This window comes from Hydra vulgaris, chromosome 01, assembly GCF_038396675.1.
Source record: "Hydra vulgaris chromosome 01, alternate assembly HydraT2T_AEP".
Lineage (NCBI taxonomy): Eukaryota > Metazoa > Cnidaria > Hydrozoa > Anthoathecata > Hydridae > Hydra > Hydra vulgaris.
Window position 1 is genome coordinate 25,036,034 of NC_088920.1, and position 16,002 is coordinate 25,052,035.

At 28.3% G+C, this 16,002-nt stretch overlaps 2 protein-coding genes across 3 annotated transcripts in view; one reads left to right on the forward strand and one right to left on the reverse strand.

Moving 5' to 3' along the window:
• Positions 1–1,868: 1,868 nt before the first annotated feature.
• On the forward strand, positions 1,869–3,012 carry LOC136074282 (piggyBac transposable element-derived protein 4-like). The gene is made up of 2 exons (XM_065786586.1): positions 1,869–2,136; positions 2,297–3,012. Exons 1-2 carry the CDS (start codon positions 1,869–1,871, stop codon positions 3,010–3,012), a joined length of 984 nt encoding a protein of 327 aa, XP_065642658.1.
• Positions 3,013–11,916: 8,904 nt separating this feature from the next.
• The window catches only part of LOC100204300 (integrator complex subunit 10), a 46,134-nt gene continuing 42,048 nt past the window's right edge, over positions 11,917–16,002 (reverse strand). The window contains exons 21-22 of one of the 2 annotated variants that reach the window (XR_010635755.1): positions 14,041–14,118; positions 11,917–12,218 (exon numbers count right to left, since the gene is read on the reverse strand). Coding sequence is in view for 1 of the 2 variants with exons in the window: in XM_065787751.1 (XP_065643823.1) it covers positions 12,065–12,218 (154 nt within the window). In the remaining variant the exon portion in view is untranslated. The remainder of the gene's footprint in view (positions 12,219–14,040; positions 14,119–16,002) is intronic. The other variant, XM_065787751.1, reaches the window with a different exon arrangement.

The following is a 16,002-nucleotide window of genomic DNA, read 5'->3' on the forward strand; positions in this document are numbered from 1 at the left end:
GAAAAAATGTTTCTTATATTGAAAAATTTATATTTGAATAGAGGCATCCACCTAGCTTACAATGTCGACACATTAAGATAATGTTTAGTTAGCTTTTTATACTTTTTAATTTTTTATGCTAATTTAATTTAGCAAATATTATTTTATCAGTTTCCTTTCCTTTGATGCGTTGTTTTTAGAAGATTAATTTAATACTCTTTCATTCATTCGTTAAAGTTTCTTTATTTTTACTTTTTTTTTTTCTTAATTATTATTATTATACAATTTCACGATTTTTTGTCATGAGACAAATTACGTAACATATCATTAAGAAAATAAAATTGAGTTTCATAACTTTAAATTTAATTCATCTTTTAGGCATTCACTATGAAAGCCTAAACAAAGTTGTTCTCAAAATTTTGTTAAAACAAGCGTTAAATCAATAATACTTTTATATTGAACTCAACGTTCAATAAAATAATAGAAAATGAAAAAGAATGGGACCTATTTAGTTCGTTTCTTTGTTAGTTCGTCAGTCAAAAAAGTCGCTATTTGTTCAAATAAAGTTTCAATTAAAAAAATAATGACTTTAAAAGTAAATAACGAACAATTTAAAGAAACATATATAAATTATTTATAAAAAAGCAAATGTTTGTTAAACATTCAATTTTAAGATTTCTATTTTTTTAATATGTTATTATTAAATTGTTATTATTATTTGAGTTTATAATGACAATCAAAAATTTAAATTCAAATTTTATATTTATATTCCAATTTAAAATCAAAAACGTAATCAATGCAGTTTAAGGTAAACTTCCACTCCGTTTTTGCCGGGGAACGGGAAAGGTAAAGTGAAAATAATCACGTGAGCGTGCGTAGTATAAATTTTTATTTGTCCGAAGAAAAACTACCCATGCTCAGGTAATTATTTTTCCATTACCTTTCCCGTAGAAAATTGATTACCATTACCGTTTCCGTAGAAAAACGGATGAGTGGAAACTTACCTTAAAACCATGACAACCATATGACATTTAAACAAACAAGTTTTATTGCATAACAAAAAAGTTATTTTCTGAATTTAAACTAAGAAGAAGAGAAATTAAAATATTTTATGCGTATGAATTAAAATAATTTAAACAATATCTTAAGAAACGTTTCTGAAGACCTTGTGTTTAAATTATTTTAATTCATACGCATAAAATGTTTTAATTTCTCACGATAATAATTTCCAGATTCCGTTTTTTTACAGGAATAGGAAAAGAAAGGAAAAAAATAATCACGCAAACATGCTTAATTATGATTCAAAAAATTAAAATTTCAACTACGCAGGTCACGTGATTACTTTTTCTTCTCCTTACCATTCTTGCAGAAAAACGAATAAGTTGAAATTCACCTTTTCATAATCATATTTTTTCTTTTTTTCATGTAAATACCTTTTTAAAACTACTTGGTTGAGTATTAGTCTAATTGCTAACCTGGATAAATATAAACCTTATGGTAATGTTAGCATAACTAATGCAGCTATGAATTAAATTGAAGTAAATTTTTTAACCCCTTAATTGTGTCTGACGGATATATCCGCCTTTCAAGGGTGTAGCTCTATGTGTGTCTGATGGATATATCCGTTTATTGGAACTGTAGACTTATATGTGTCTGACGGATATTTCCGCATTTTGGAACTGTTGCACCGTTTGTGACTGACGGATATTTCCGTTTTTTACATGAGTTAAACAACAGATCAGATATGATAAGTTAAAAGGAAGTTTGTTTATTTATGTTATGTTATAGCTTATAACAAAAGTATGGTCTTCATTTTATACTCAAGAGTTTTTTCAAAATATAGCTAATAGCTTTATATGACAATGCTTTAGTTTAGTGGAAAAGTAAACATGGCTTCGGCTAGAAAATTTTACCCTAAAAGAAGTAATTATTCAGTTCAAGATCTAATTGAATACATGGGAGAAAGCGATGAATTATCTGATATTAGTTCTAATGATGGTTCTTCTAATGAAGTTTCAGTTAAATCTGTTACAGAAGAAGAAATAATTTGCTCATCATCAGCAGATGATGATAGTGAAACTGGCCTTGTTGACACTGATGTAATGCAATTAGAACAAAATAATACAAACGATGAACCGAATTGGATTAAAATTAACGGTTATAAAGCAAATTTTTCTAAATTTTTATTCAAGTTTTATAGTTAATAGTAGTCCTCTTACTATATTTGAAGCTTTTGTAACAGACGACCTCGTTGATCTTATTGTCGAGCAAAGTAACCTTTTCGCAGTACAATATCGTTAAAATAATATAATTAAAGATAAATCCCGAATTCAAAAATGGATACCTTTAGTCAGAAACGACATCAGGCTCTATATAGCATTTATTTTATATCGTGGAATCTTATGGAAACCAACAAATGCTATGTATTTTTCAACAAACCCTCTGTTTGACACACCACTAATAAGAAAAGTATTGTCTTTTGATAGGTTTTGTCTTATTGAGAAGTTTCTTCATTTTGTTGATAACAGTAGTTTGCCAATACATTTCTGTAAAAAAGCAAAAATTGAACCGATCTATGACTTCCTAGTAAACAAATTCAAAACTCTGTATATACCAAATAAAAATATATCAATAGACGAATCACTGCTGCTTTGGAAAGGTAATTTAAGCTGGAAGCATTACATTCCAAGCAAGCGTTCCAGGTTTGGAATGAAGTCCTTTGCATTATGTGAACCAGCTACTGGCTATATTTGGAATTGTTTTTTGTACACTGGTAAGGAAATGACTGACAGTTTTGCTCCAGACTTGAAAAAATACAAATATCAAGCTACTAAAATTGCTATTACTCTAATGGATAATTTAATTGGTAATGGCTATTGTTTACACATTGATAATTGGTATACATCTTATGAAATTTGCAAAGTATTGCTGGATCATAATACTGATTGCATTGGTACATTATGTAATAATTGCAAACAGTTACCGCAGGATATAAAGAATGCTAAAATTAAAATTGGTGATACTTTAGTTTGATATGATACTAAAACAAATATAATGTGTACCAAATGGAGAGACAAGAAAGATGTGCACATGCTGAGTACCTGTGTTCAAAATGATACAATCACTGTTGATAGAACAGGCAGAGAAAAAAATATTTCTCTAGTGATACATGAATATAACAGAAACATGGGTGGTGTTGACTGATCTGATCAAATGTTGACAACATATGAATCCGAAAGAAAAAGACTAAAAAAATGGTACAAAAAGATTTTTATGCATTTGATTAGCGTTTGTGCATTCAATGCAAATATTATAAACAATAAGTTATCACCTAATACGACATCCTTACAGTTTAGAGAGTCCATTATCAAAGAGAGCATTGTTAAGTACTGTTAAATGAATCAATCGAGAAAGTCGAACTCGAGTATTACCTTCTCCCTTAAGATTAATAGAGCGTCATTTTGTTGATGCTATACCAGCAACAGAAAAAAATATGAAACCAAGTAGAAGGTGTGTTGTCTGCTCTGAAAACAAGATTAGATCAGATACCCGATATGTGTCAAGACTGTAATGTTAGTTAGTGTGTTGTGCCTTGTTTTAAAATTTACCATACAAAAGAAAAATTTTAAGGTTTTTGTAAATAATTGAACTTTTGTTATTATATTTTAAATGTCTTACAAATCTTTGTTTTATTTTTTTGTTGCCTATAAAATTTAGTTCCTCGTTGATATTAGCAAGAAATGTTAAATGTTAAATAAATTAAAATTTTTTTTTTTTTTTTTTTTTTTTTTTTTGTTTGCAATTTTCGGCGTAGTAAACGAAAATTAATTAAACAGTTTTAAGAAATTGTTAACAAAAATATTTTGCCGCAAATAACAACGCGATTTTTAAATTTACGCCACAGTTAAGAGGTTAAGGTAAAAGTATGTTGATTAAAAAAGATTTACGTATTGACTAAGGTCAGAGTCGTGGCTAGGCTACCCCACACACACACCCCCAATTGGGAGAGGCTCATATGGCAGGTTTTTTTATTTTTATTTTGGGTGAGGGGTAGTCCATGGCTAGAGGGTCCTCCGACCCACTAGCCATGGCACTGACTGAATTACTGAAGGTAATACATCATTTCAATTATTTTGCTCATTGTCATTTCGATATATTTTATATAAATTTATTTGTATTAATAAAAATTCCCTGGAACTTTAAAGATTCTTGTTTAAAATCAATTTTATTATCTAATAATCAATTTATTATTTAATAATCAATTTGTTATTTAATAATCAAAGAAAATAATTTAAGCGCTAAATTTTCTACTATCATATACATATTTACTATCTACATGTAACTTATTAAAATTGCTTTTGAAAATATATACATATTTACTATCTACTTGTAACTTGTTGAAATCGCTTTTGGAAATATATAAGATCGTATCGTCATCGCACGTAATTGAATTAAATTTTACAAATGGATCATTCATAAATTACGTAGCACAAATTTTCACAATAAACAATACAAAAAGAGTTAAAAGTTTTCCCTTGCAGAGTCTTAATTTGAATAAAAAATCAAAGTACCGTACATAAGTTTAGTGAAAACTGCCGCGTAAAAGCGCCTAATATCTCCTATTTCTGTTTTTTAAATATATTTTGCGTTGCGTAATTTATGGACGATCTTAAATACGACATAAAAGTTATTGATATGTTACAAAAGTTATTGATAAAAAATTAGCTATTGATTGAAAACAGAGTTGTTAACAAGGCCAAATGTAGCAAGGCCAAGGCCACACTTTACAAGGCAAAAAGTTACAAGGTCAAACAAGGCCAAGGCCAAGAGTTTTAAGGTCAAGGCCAAGATTAAGAGTTTCAAGGCCAAGGCCTACGCAAACATTTTCAAGACCAAACACTTCAATTTTTGCCTTACGTTAAGGTCAATTGTTAACAAAACTGTAAGTAGCAAGTGCTGTGACAATAAAACCACATTTTGTAAAAATAGACCAAGGTTATGCGCAGAATTCAACAAAATCAATAAAAAAAAAATGTATTTTTTAAGGCCAAAGCCAAAACAATCAAGGTTAAACCCAAAATTTTTAAGACCAAGCCAAGGCCAACAGTTTCAAAGCCTCAATTTTTGGCCTTAAGGCCAGACCAAGGCCAAGGCTAAGACTAAGGACTAACAACTCTGATTGAAAATAAGACCAAGGACTAACAGCTCTGATTGAAAATAAGGAAGAACTAAAAGTTTTTGTGAAAATCCTCAAAAAAAATTTAAAATATCTAGAATATTTATAGGTTGTTTTTGATTAATTAGATTAAAAAGCAACAAGCTTGTTTGATAAACAGTTATGTTTGTTACACCGTACTGCTTTCTCTTTTTAAAAGTATATTTATTATTAAAGAAATGCTTTTGCCTTTTTTCGGATTTCACTTTTTTCAAAGATTGTGGTTATAATTTTCATTGAAAACAACTTTATTGACCTTTGAAAAACCTTTTCAACACATCTAATTAATCACCGCAAGTTTGTAAGTAGTTTCAAAGTTTGAAAGAAGTTACAAAGTTTGTAAGCAGTTTCAAAGTTTGAAAGCAGTTACAAAGTTTGTAAGCAGTTACAAAGTTTGTAAGCAGTTTCAAAGTTTGGAAGCAGTTACACCGCAAGTTTGTATGCAGTTACAAGTTACCTACACCATTTCACAAAAAACTATCCAAACAAAACATCGTTTAATCAATCCAAGGACGTATTAATAGATTATTATTATTCTGTCTATTATTACGTCCTTGATCAATCTAATGTTAATTTACAAACAAGCAGTGAATTCAAAACTGGCTTTTTATAATATATATCTTTTTATAATATATTATATCATCATAGGAACAGGGCTATAAGGAGGGGGGGAGGGCCCGGGATAATAGCCCCTCCCCCCAGCTTCTTTTTTTATTCAAATTCTGGCTGCCTCAACTCTCTTAATTTTTGTTCCAGCCCCCATTCCCCACTCCCTATTTTCTTGACCTTCTTACGCCACGGAATATAATTATAATAGGGAAAAATTGGGTAGTTCCGGACACTTAAGGATAAATAGATTGTACTAACAGAAAGAAAAATGTACTAACAGAAAAAAAAATGTAACTACTAACAGAAAGAAAAATGTTAAAAGACTTTTTTAAAAGTATAAATATTTATCTATCGAATTAGAAACAAAAAAATAATTATTGGTTACCTTAATAATATACAAGACATAAAAGAAAAAATGTTAGAAAAAAGGCATGTTTTGAAACTTGAGGGTACCCCGGACACATTGTTTAACCATGATTTTACCTCTTTTTTACCAGTGTGACACAAATATAATGTATAATTATTACCCGCCGAGTTACCCGCCACCCGGGGCTACCCACCTATCCCCCATGTAATTGAAAAATATTTTTATAATATATAATTTTGTAATAGTGAATACAAAAATAGCTTTTTATAATATATATTATATAAAATAAAGTACATATAATGTATATATAATATTTAACAAAAGCCACCCTAATAAAATAAAAAACAAAAACCATATGGTTCAACCTCATGTTTCTAAAACCAATTTAAAAAGTACTTGGCAAAAGCCTTTTAAAAACTCACAAATTGAACTAAATTCTTAACCAAATTGCTGAAAGCGCGTAAAGATAAACACTGTAAAAACAAGTGGCAACCTCACTACAACTACCAAAATAATTATTTAACCTCGCAAAATAAAAGATTTGTTTTCTAAAAACCAAAAATATTACTTTGTAAGGTATTTCGTGGATAGTAGAAAAACTTTTGTATTAGTTTTTTAATTGCAGCCAAAAATCAGTTATCGCATGACTTTTTAATGCATTCCAATACTTTCAAAATTCATCAAACTCTTCAATTCTTTATCAAACTCTTCAAACTTCATCAAACTCATTCAAAGCATCAAACTCTTTAACTTCAACTCAAGTGACGTATGTCAATTAGATAAGTTTTGCAGCAACAAAATAGTTAGGTTTTTTTTTATCTAAAATAAAATTTTCCACGCAATTATAGTTTACATTCCACGATACAAAAAGCAAGCGAAAGAGAAATTCAAAATGTAATGGAAGAAACATTTAAGGCACAAGAAAGTTCGTTTCTAAATAATATATCAGGAAGTGAGTGATTTAAAATGATAAAATGGGGAAGAATTTACATTCCAGAGCCGACACCGGGGAGGGGGCCACTTTTTTTCTAAAGGACCTTTTTTCTTTTTTTTTTCTCAAAGAAAATTCTAGATATAGAGGACTTTTATTAAAAATTGACGATTGTGCCCCTCGACTTTGAAACCCGTGTCAATTGTGCCCCTCCACTTTGAAACCCGTGTTGGCCCTGCATTCTATGCATTTCAACATAAAAAACTTTTTTATTTTGATGGTAGAAAAAAAGCAACAAGATATCAAAAAAATATAATTTTCATAAGTTACACATCTTGAGCTTAAAAAGTTTATTAGTACGGAAACTACAATCGTCTAAAATCAGACCTTTACAATAGATTAAAAAAAAAGATGCCAAAAAGTCAGGTAACATTCGAAAAAAAAGATGAGAAAGCTAGGAATACAAGAAGCAACAATTGTACGGTGTAATAAATGCTTTTTTAATTGTTGTTTGAAAATTTTATTTTTTATTTCATAATTTTGAAATTTAATGATATTTTTGTTATTACTTAATAATATACAAAAAAAATAGCTAAATTTCTTCTATATATTAAAAAAAAAACTCATTTCCATGATTCAGATCATTCAACTCAATCAGAAATAAAACCTAATAAAAATCTCTCTAATATAAACCATAACCTTACTTCAGTTCTTCTTCTTTTTAAATATGCTTTCTCTGGTGCTTAAAGATATCAATTTTATTTCCATTGCTCTTCGCCTAGTGGGCATGCATCGTCCGGGGGACGTCCGTCGGACGTCTTACGGACGTCTTACGGATGTCTTACGGACGTCTGGACGTTTATGAGACATCCAGCGGACGTCCTCCGGACAACGCGTGCCCTCTGGGTGGTCGTTATTTGAGACACAATACCCACTTGTATAAAGTTTTGAAACAACATCTAAGACTTATAAAACACTTAGAATTCCAGTTAATACTGCGGAAACTACACTTAACTAAACAGTATTTTTATAAGCTTAGATATCATTTGGACATTGTTTCATTAAGTGACTCATTGTTTTTTATCATAAATTCAAATTTTTAACAAACTGACATCGCTCATGCTTAAAAAGACAGGTTTTACTTTTTTGAGATAACAATGAGTATGTCTTTATTAAACTCATTAAATTAACATTGGAGATGTTTGAATATCCGCACAACTAAACCAGTATGAATTTTTCTAATTTCTTTTGTTGCAATAACAGAACGTACATTTATTTCAAATAAAGGTCTATCTAGACTATTTTTGCACTTGGATTTTTTACTCAAATGTTGTACACCAATTACAAATTGAACATTGCAACAATAATGGTATGAACGAGCCTAATTTCTTAGGACGTCAAATGCTAAATTAATAGTCTTTTTGTAATATTCATGGCAGGTGTATTTATTTTCTTCTGTAGTCTGTTCTCCCAACACCTTAGGGGAAATAATTTATTTGAAATAAAAATGACTACTAGAAACAGTTTCCATTTTTGAAACCACGATACTTTGTACAACTATAAACTTTGATAATATTTTGTAAACGTCTTTCAAAAAAAAGGAGAGGGATAAAATGGCAAGTAATGGATTTCTAGAGTTTAAGATAGGTAGCTTTCATAAATGGTGCAAACTTTAAATTTTGAAGTATTAATTTTGGTGTCAAATAAGCATGTTTTACAAAAAAATTACAGTTATCGAAGCCTGGAAACAATATACACTTGAAAAATTGGACAAACTGTTCCAAATGTGGAAAGAAAAAAAAGATATCTTTTTTTATTGTAGTAAAAGTTTTGTATCTTAAAATAGATCGAAATTCATCGGAAAAATTAATTTATCGAAAATAATTTTTTTTTATCCTTTATAAAAGGCGACCTAGAAAAGTTTGAAACCGAGGGATTTCAAACTTTTCAAACTTTCTTGTAGGAGGTTATTTGAGGGTGTTGTCAACTTTACAAGGTCATAATTTTTAAACGTAATATAAATAAAAATATTTTTTACTAAATAAGAACTTTGCAGATGAGTTTTAGTCGCGTTAATAATGGTAGAGTTAGATTTTTTTTAAATGCTGTTATTGCCCATCCCCTAAAAATTATTTAGACCTTGGTGTCCTAACTTTATAGTAAGTTTTAAATAATGCGTTAATTACGGAAAATAAAGTTTACATTACAAGTTATATTTATAAACAACATTCACCTCTTTTGTATACTTCCTTATGGCATACCGCGAGAAAATTAATGAATTGATATTGTGAAACTTTTTCTTTTTTTTCTACAGTAGTAGTTAAAAAAACATTTTAGAAAGTGATTATTATTGCTCATATTGTTTACAAATGCCAAACATTGAAAAAACTAAAAGATAATAGAGTCTTAGTCTGCCTAATTTTTTTTTTAAAGAATCAGGAATTTAACAAAAGTTAAAGTAGGACGTGCGATATAGAATTTTTAAAATCATTTGATTTAAACAACAAAAACTTTCCTAATGGCATTGTATTGTATTGTATTGGCATATGTTCTAAATATAGAAATGCATATGTACTAGTATGGCATATGTATTAGTATGGGCATAGTACTATAGGTAGTATATATACTATAGTACTTGGCATAGTACATAGTAAGTATTGGCATATGTACTAAATATCAAAAAGCATTAGAAAAACATGAAAAAGGAGATAAAGACATTATTCTGAGTAAATCGTATGATTTCTCAAAATTAAAAATTAGTATTCTTACCAAAAACCAATCATTTTGTGTTTGTATTCTTACTAGAAACCAATCATTTTGTGTTTGTGCTTTCTTTGAAATACCTCGAACTAAAATTACTCCAGAATCAACATCTGAAAATAGAGAAAGAATCAAGTTTAGAAGAGTAAAGACATTATCACCAAGAACAATAAAAATATGTAAAAGTTGTAGAGTTGTCATTGTAAAAGGATTACACCACCCTTGCAAAGTAAAAATTTAATAAAAGAACTTGACAAAAACAGGGCGAACCTTTTATTCTTGATTTCATATTTAAAAGAAATTTATGTAAAATGATTGAGATATGAAAACTGAAAAGTTAAATTTCTTTTGATATTAAGATACACGAGGTGCCAAACTTCAATGCTAAAATGTATTGAAAAGAAAATTTGAGGAGCTTAGAACCAAAATCAAGGTTGCAGCTAAAGGTAAAGAACTTGCTGTTAATTAATCGAAAAGCTCTGCAAAAGCGCTTTTTCCACAAAATCCCAATTTTGGAAATAAATAAATTAAAAAACATTTGTGTACTTAGTAATGGACTGAAAGCCAAAGTTCTTCTCATATTTCGAAGCTGGAATTCTTAGCATATTTCGAAGTCGAAATTTTTAGAATATTTAGAAGCTGGAATTTTTAGCATATTTAGAAGCTGGAACTCTTAGCATATTTAGAAGCTGGAAAAGAAGAGACTTATTTGAAAGTAATGAAAGAGATAAATTAAGTGAAGAAGATAGGATTTTAAATGATTATTTTGATATAACAGAAATATTTTTTCAAAAAGATTCCAGGCAATTAATTAATTGTAAAAACATTAAAAGACTTGTAAAGACTTTTAAAGGAAAGAAAGTTGACAAAAGATTACATTTTAAAGGTAGGCATTGAGGAGGCATATTTTTAAAAATTTGTTTAAATATTATAAAAAAAGGAAAAAAATAGGTAACAAAAAATATAAAAATGGATAAAAATATAAAAATTGTTTATTATTGGGTTAACAGAAAACTGAATCTCATTTAAATCTTGAGAAAACTATTACTAGCTATCCCAATTAAAATTGAAACTAAAAACTGAGCAATACTTCGTGTTTGATTCTAACATTCAATTTAAAAAAAAGTTTAAATTTAAGCATTTCTAATAAAAAACCAGGATAATAATTTTGACAGATAGAATGTAGTTTGATCTCGCTGCGAATTTTCAAGATAATTAAACAATCCGAGTAAACTACCCCAAGTAAGAGTTTTTTTCTTTAGGATAATTTTTTTAATTTAATTTATAATAGATTTTTTTACATTATATGTTTGCTTAGATTGCCTGAAAATCTTATTTTGTCAAAATTGCACAGTGTTTGACATTTGCTTAAAAAATTAATTGCATTTGCTTTAAGAAATTACTTTTAAGGACTATTTAAGAACTTGTTACTTTGATGGTAAAAACTAAGCCCTGTGAGACGGACTATTATCTACTACTCTGACAGTTTTGAGTCCATCGTTTTGTGTAACCTTGATACCATTGATACCTAGTATACCGTGCAACAATATGACGGACTTGTTACAGAGCACCGTCTATACTAATCGCGCAAAAATATGTGCAAAGCTCGCCTTTAACCCTGGATTTTTTACTTTAAAAAATTTTAGTAGTTGAAAAAATAAAAATGCCTTCCTGACCTATTGTTAAAAATACCACGCGTCCCCACAATTGCTACTTCTCCCCAGTAAACACATGACGTCTAAACAACGTCTTTAAAACGTTGTGTGTTTACTGAGTCGTACTCAAAGACGACAAGAAGACGCTAATAGTTGTTTTAAACACATTTTTATAAAGACGTTTTTAGCCTTATGATTTACGCGTCTACAACATTTTAGACTTCTTAAAAGACGTCTTTTTAATTACTAGGATTGGAGGGGCGAAATGTGTTTGCAGCTTTTTTTGTTTTTTGTATTACTAAAAATATTTAATAACAAGATTTTCTGAAAAGAAGTTTGTAACTTTTTTTATGTTAAATGAGAGAAAATTTTGTATTTATAATAAAAAAAAACTTTCAGATTCAGAATGAGGAAAACCTTTATATATTTAGCATGCGATTAATATTCATATCTTGATCAAACTTAAAAAAAAATTTTTTTTTTTGTTCAGTTTGAAATTTTTCTGAGTACGAAAAAATTTCTACTCAGCAAGACAAAATTATCGAAACTCATAACATCACGCCTAAAATTGCTTCTTTTTCGTTACGTAAAAATTGGAAAATTAAACTCTTTATCGGTTCGTTACTCTTGGCAACTTGACGCATAACTGAAGCTTTAAAATCGTTTTGGGCTTCCTTGTTTACACCACGAGTAATAGTGTGTCTAAATGAGGAAAACACAAAAAAACAAAAACAGTATAAATATACACACACACACACAAACTAGCTCTTTTTTCATCAAAAATGTTACTTGCCTCTGAGAATAGTCTCACTTTAAATGTTACTTAAATTTTAAACAATTAAAAAGTGTAAGATGCATAAGGTGTCGTCCGTAAATCGTGTCACGCAATTTTCGACCGGTTTTGGCCTCCACTCCCCAACCCCCACCTCCTTTAGTAACAAGTTTTGAATGAGTAGTCAAAAAACCACTATCCCCTTCCTTCCCCCTTAGAACGTGACGTAATTTATGGACGACCCCTAATAAAGTAAATATTTGAATTTTAACCTGAATGAAAACTTAGAAAACAAAGAAATAATTTTAAGTATAAATATTATGCAGATCAAAACTTACAATAAATAAAACTATAAAAAAAAACAACATATTAGATTTAATTAAACAAAAATCAAATGAATGAAACAGATTATATATGTATTATATGCTATAAATATATATTATGAGGTGCAGGCTTTCACTTTAAATCTTGAAGGTAAAAATGTGTTGTGTTGATAGACGACTTGGTTTACTTTCACGTCGGTGTCTTTAGTTAAAATGATTATTGGATAGTTTTATTACTGAAACTGTTACATTTAATCATTCACTAAAAGCTAAGGATTCAGTTTTCGTATTAAAAAAAAAGGTTTATCTTATTGTGATCATTTATTTTTAGCCTTGCTTTTTTAAAAAGATTTGTTAATCCAAACATGCAACAATAAATCTTGAAACTTTCACAAAAGATAAACAACCTCACAAAGTAAGTTTCTTATTTATTATCAGTTCAGTCACATTTATTTTTCCAATAAATAAAGTACATAACAAATTAATGTGTATTCAATTAATACAATTGAGTATTTAATTAATAGTTTTGTTTCATTTTTAGGTTGAATTCCTTCTCCTATGACTGATTTTCGAAAGTTCCTACGTTGCAGAATTTAAGAAATGTTCTGAATGTTGATTGTATTCAAAAAGCTAAAACGAAGTTTGATAATTTTCATACCATTTACTAAAAGCTATATAACAATGGAACAATGTTTTAAATTGTTTTTATAAGTATTTTTAATTTTTTATGTTGAATATAATATATTTTTGTAACTTTTTTTATAAAGTTTATATTTTTATTTTATCTCAAGAAAAGTGTTTTTTGTTTCTCAAGCAAATTTCTGAATTTTTTTTTTCTTTAGAGTTATTGTTTTGAATGGATATCGGCCATTTTTGCATTGTTTTTTATATTTCCGTTATTTTTTATATGTGAATGGAAACCATTTACACTTTTATCACCTTTTGTACGATCTAGACGGTTTCCATTTGCATTAAGTATCGATTTTTGGCACAAACAACAGGTTTAATAATTTATTTGCCCGTCTGTAAAAACAGCTTAATTGAATGAATTTGTTAAGAGTTTTTTTTAAAGGAAAACTTTTATAAAAAATAACGAACAGATAAAGCTTGTTTAAAATAAAAAAATAAAAAATTTGAAAGATCTCTTTGGCCCGTTTTTCAATGTCCAAATTTGCTTTTTAAACAAATCTTAATGAGAGGTTTAAAATATTATTATAGCTTAAGTTTCCAAAAATACCTGGAGAAATGTTACACAACTGTCTTTAATGTTAGAGATTATGTAAAATTTAGTTAGAGATTATGTAATTATGTTTTTTTAGCCAGGGATGTTTTTGTTCCTAGACATCATCATCAGCACATTTTTTTAGCTAAAAAAAATTTTTATATGACATAAGCATGAATATGTAAAAGCTTGGAGTTGGAAGCATACCTCAAGTTACTTAACTCAAATGCCAAAAGCCTGGATCAATAATGATTGATGGATCAATCTGGATCAATCTGTGTGGGCCTTTGAAGTGTTGTAAAATAGAAGATAATTTCTATTAAAACATTATAGAACTCACACTTACAAATAAATTAATTTTAAAACTTTATCATAAAAAAATGCAATACCTGATTTTTTTAACTCCCCACAAATAAAAAATTGAATTATAATTAAACTTTCAAACATATGTGTGATTTATTTTCAATCAATGTAATCAGAGTCATCAATGGCATCTGAGTAACCAATAGTTTTTTGAATATGAAAATGCTTTTTTATTCAAAAAAATCCATTAATTTCAATTTTTAACAATTTCATAACCAGAGAGTTTACAATAAAAAAAAGATAAAATAACAGCAAAATGTGTACCCTGGTTATGATGGTTTTTGTTTGCCAAGGCTTCTTTGTTTTTGTTTAGGTCTTTTTTGTTTGTTTAAGTCTTAGGTTTTTGTTTAGGTCTTAGGTTTAGGTTTAGCTTTGCAAATCGAATTGCATTTCTATGAGCCATACTTAGTAAATGTCAAGAAATGCCATCTTTTTTTAATAAAACTAAATTTAAAAAAAAAAAAAATTTATATTAAAAAAAGAAAATATTATACAGAATGTTTTTACTGAATGTAATTTCCTTTCCTTCGACAGTTTCTGCACAAAGTTTCTAAAATATTTCAATTTTCAAAAGTCTTTAAAGCAAATCTGTTTTTGTTTAAAATAACATCCATTTGATAAATTATAAGTAATTTTGAAAAATAGAACAATTGAATATTTAATTTGTTGAAATCCATAGTAAATTTGTAATCCTTTATAAAGAAATTGAAAAGGTTTTATGAAAAGACAAACAACTATTATTATATCATTAACCAAAATGGCACTCTATTATATTAACACGCCATTATAATCTTTTCTGTTGGTTTTTTTAATCAATACTGTCCAGCAAGTAAATGTGTGACTAGTAAACGACCGGGGCTATGGCCGGGGCCAGGTTTGATGTGCGACACATGGAAATAATTGATAACTAGCTTGACTCAGTATGATAGTGTTGAAGTTGGCAATGTGTGATGTTTATACCACTTAGGTAATACAAATTTTAACGAAAATTGTTGTATATTCGCAACAGTTGTATTTGCAAGTGTTTTTCATTTACATGAGGTTTCTATTCATGAAAAGAAAAAATTAAATGGAAGAAAATAAAATGTTGATTGTTAGCAATTTACAACTTATGAGCTACAAGAATGACCATCATTACGGATTTCACGGAAAAATTGTTTATAAGTAAGAAAAACAATGATATTAAAATTAGTATCTAAATATTATACTGTTTTTTTTTGTTGTTTTTTTTTTCCATTTTCATAACAAATTTTAGATCTTTTACTTAAATATTTTTTCATATATTTTTTAAATATTTTTTCATATTACAATTTTAAAGAATTAAAAGAGTCGTTTAAAAGATTTTCAACTATCAAATAATTTTTTTAATTAATTTGCACTACGATTTAAGAAAAATGTAAGTAATAAATAAAAACCAGATAGTTGTGTATGCTTGATGTTGAGTCTTGATCAACTTTTTTTGATAAATACACTACTGTGCAGTGTAACGCCTAAAATAAAAAACCTGATGTAGTATGTATTCATGCTTATGGTAAAGATTTTCTCTCAGCAGATTTTGTAAATTTAAAAAATTTTGTTAATCAGTATGATTTGCATGCTTATCTTGTTCTTAAGAGTAATCTTTAGTGCTACAAGCTTTCAAATTATTGTCATAACTTTTGGAAATTTTAAAACTGAGATAACTTTCAGATATAGTCTAAACTTCAAACTTGGGTACATTGTTTATGCCTCTAATGAGATTAAATGCTTTTCAATCAAATAAACTGCAATAATTTGAGTCTAAGTACAAAAATCTCGAAATGTGTG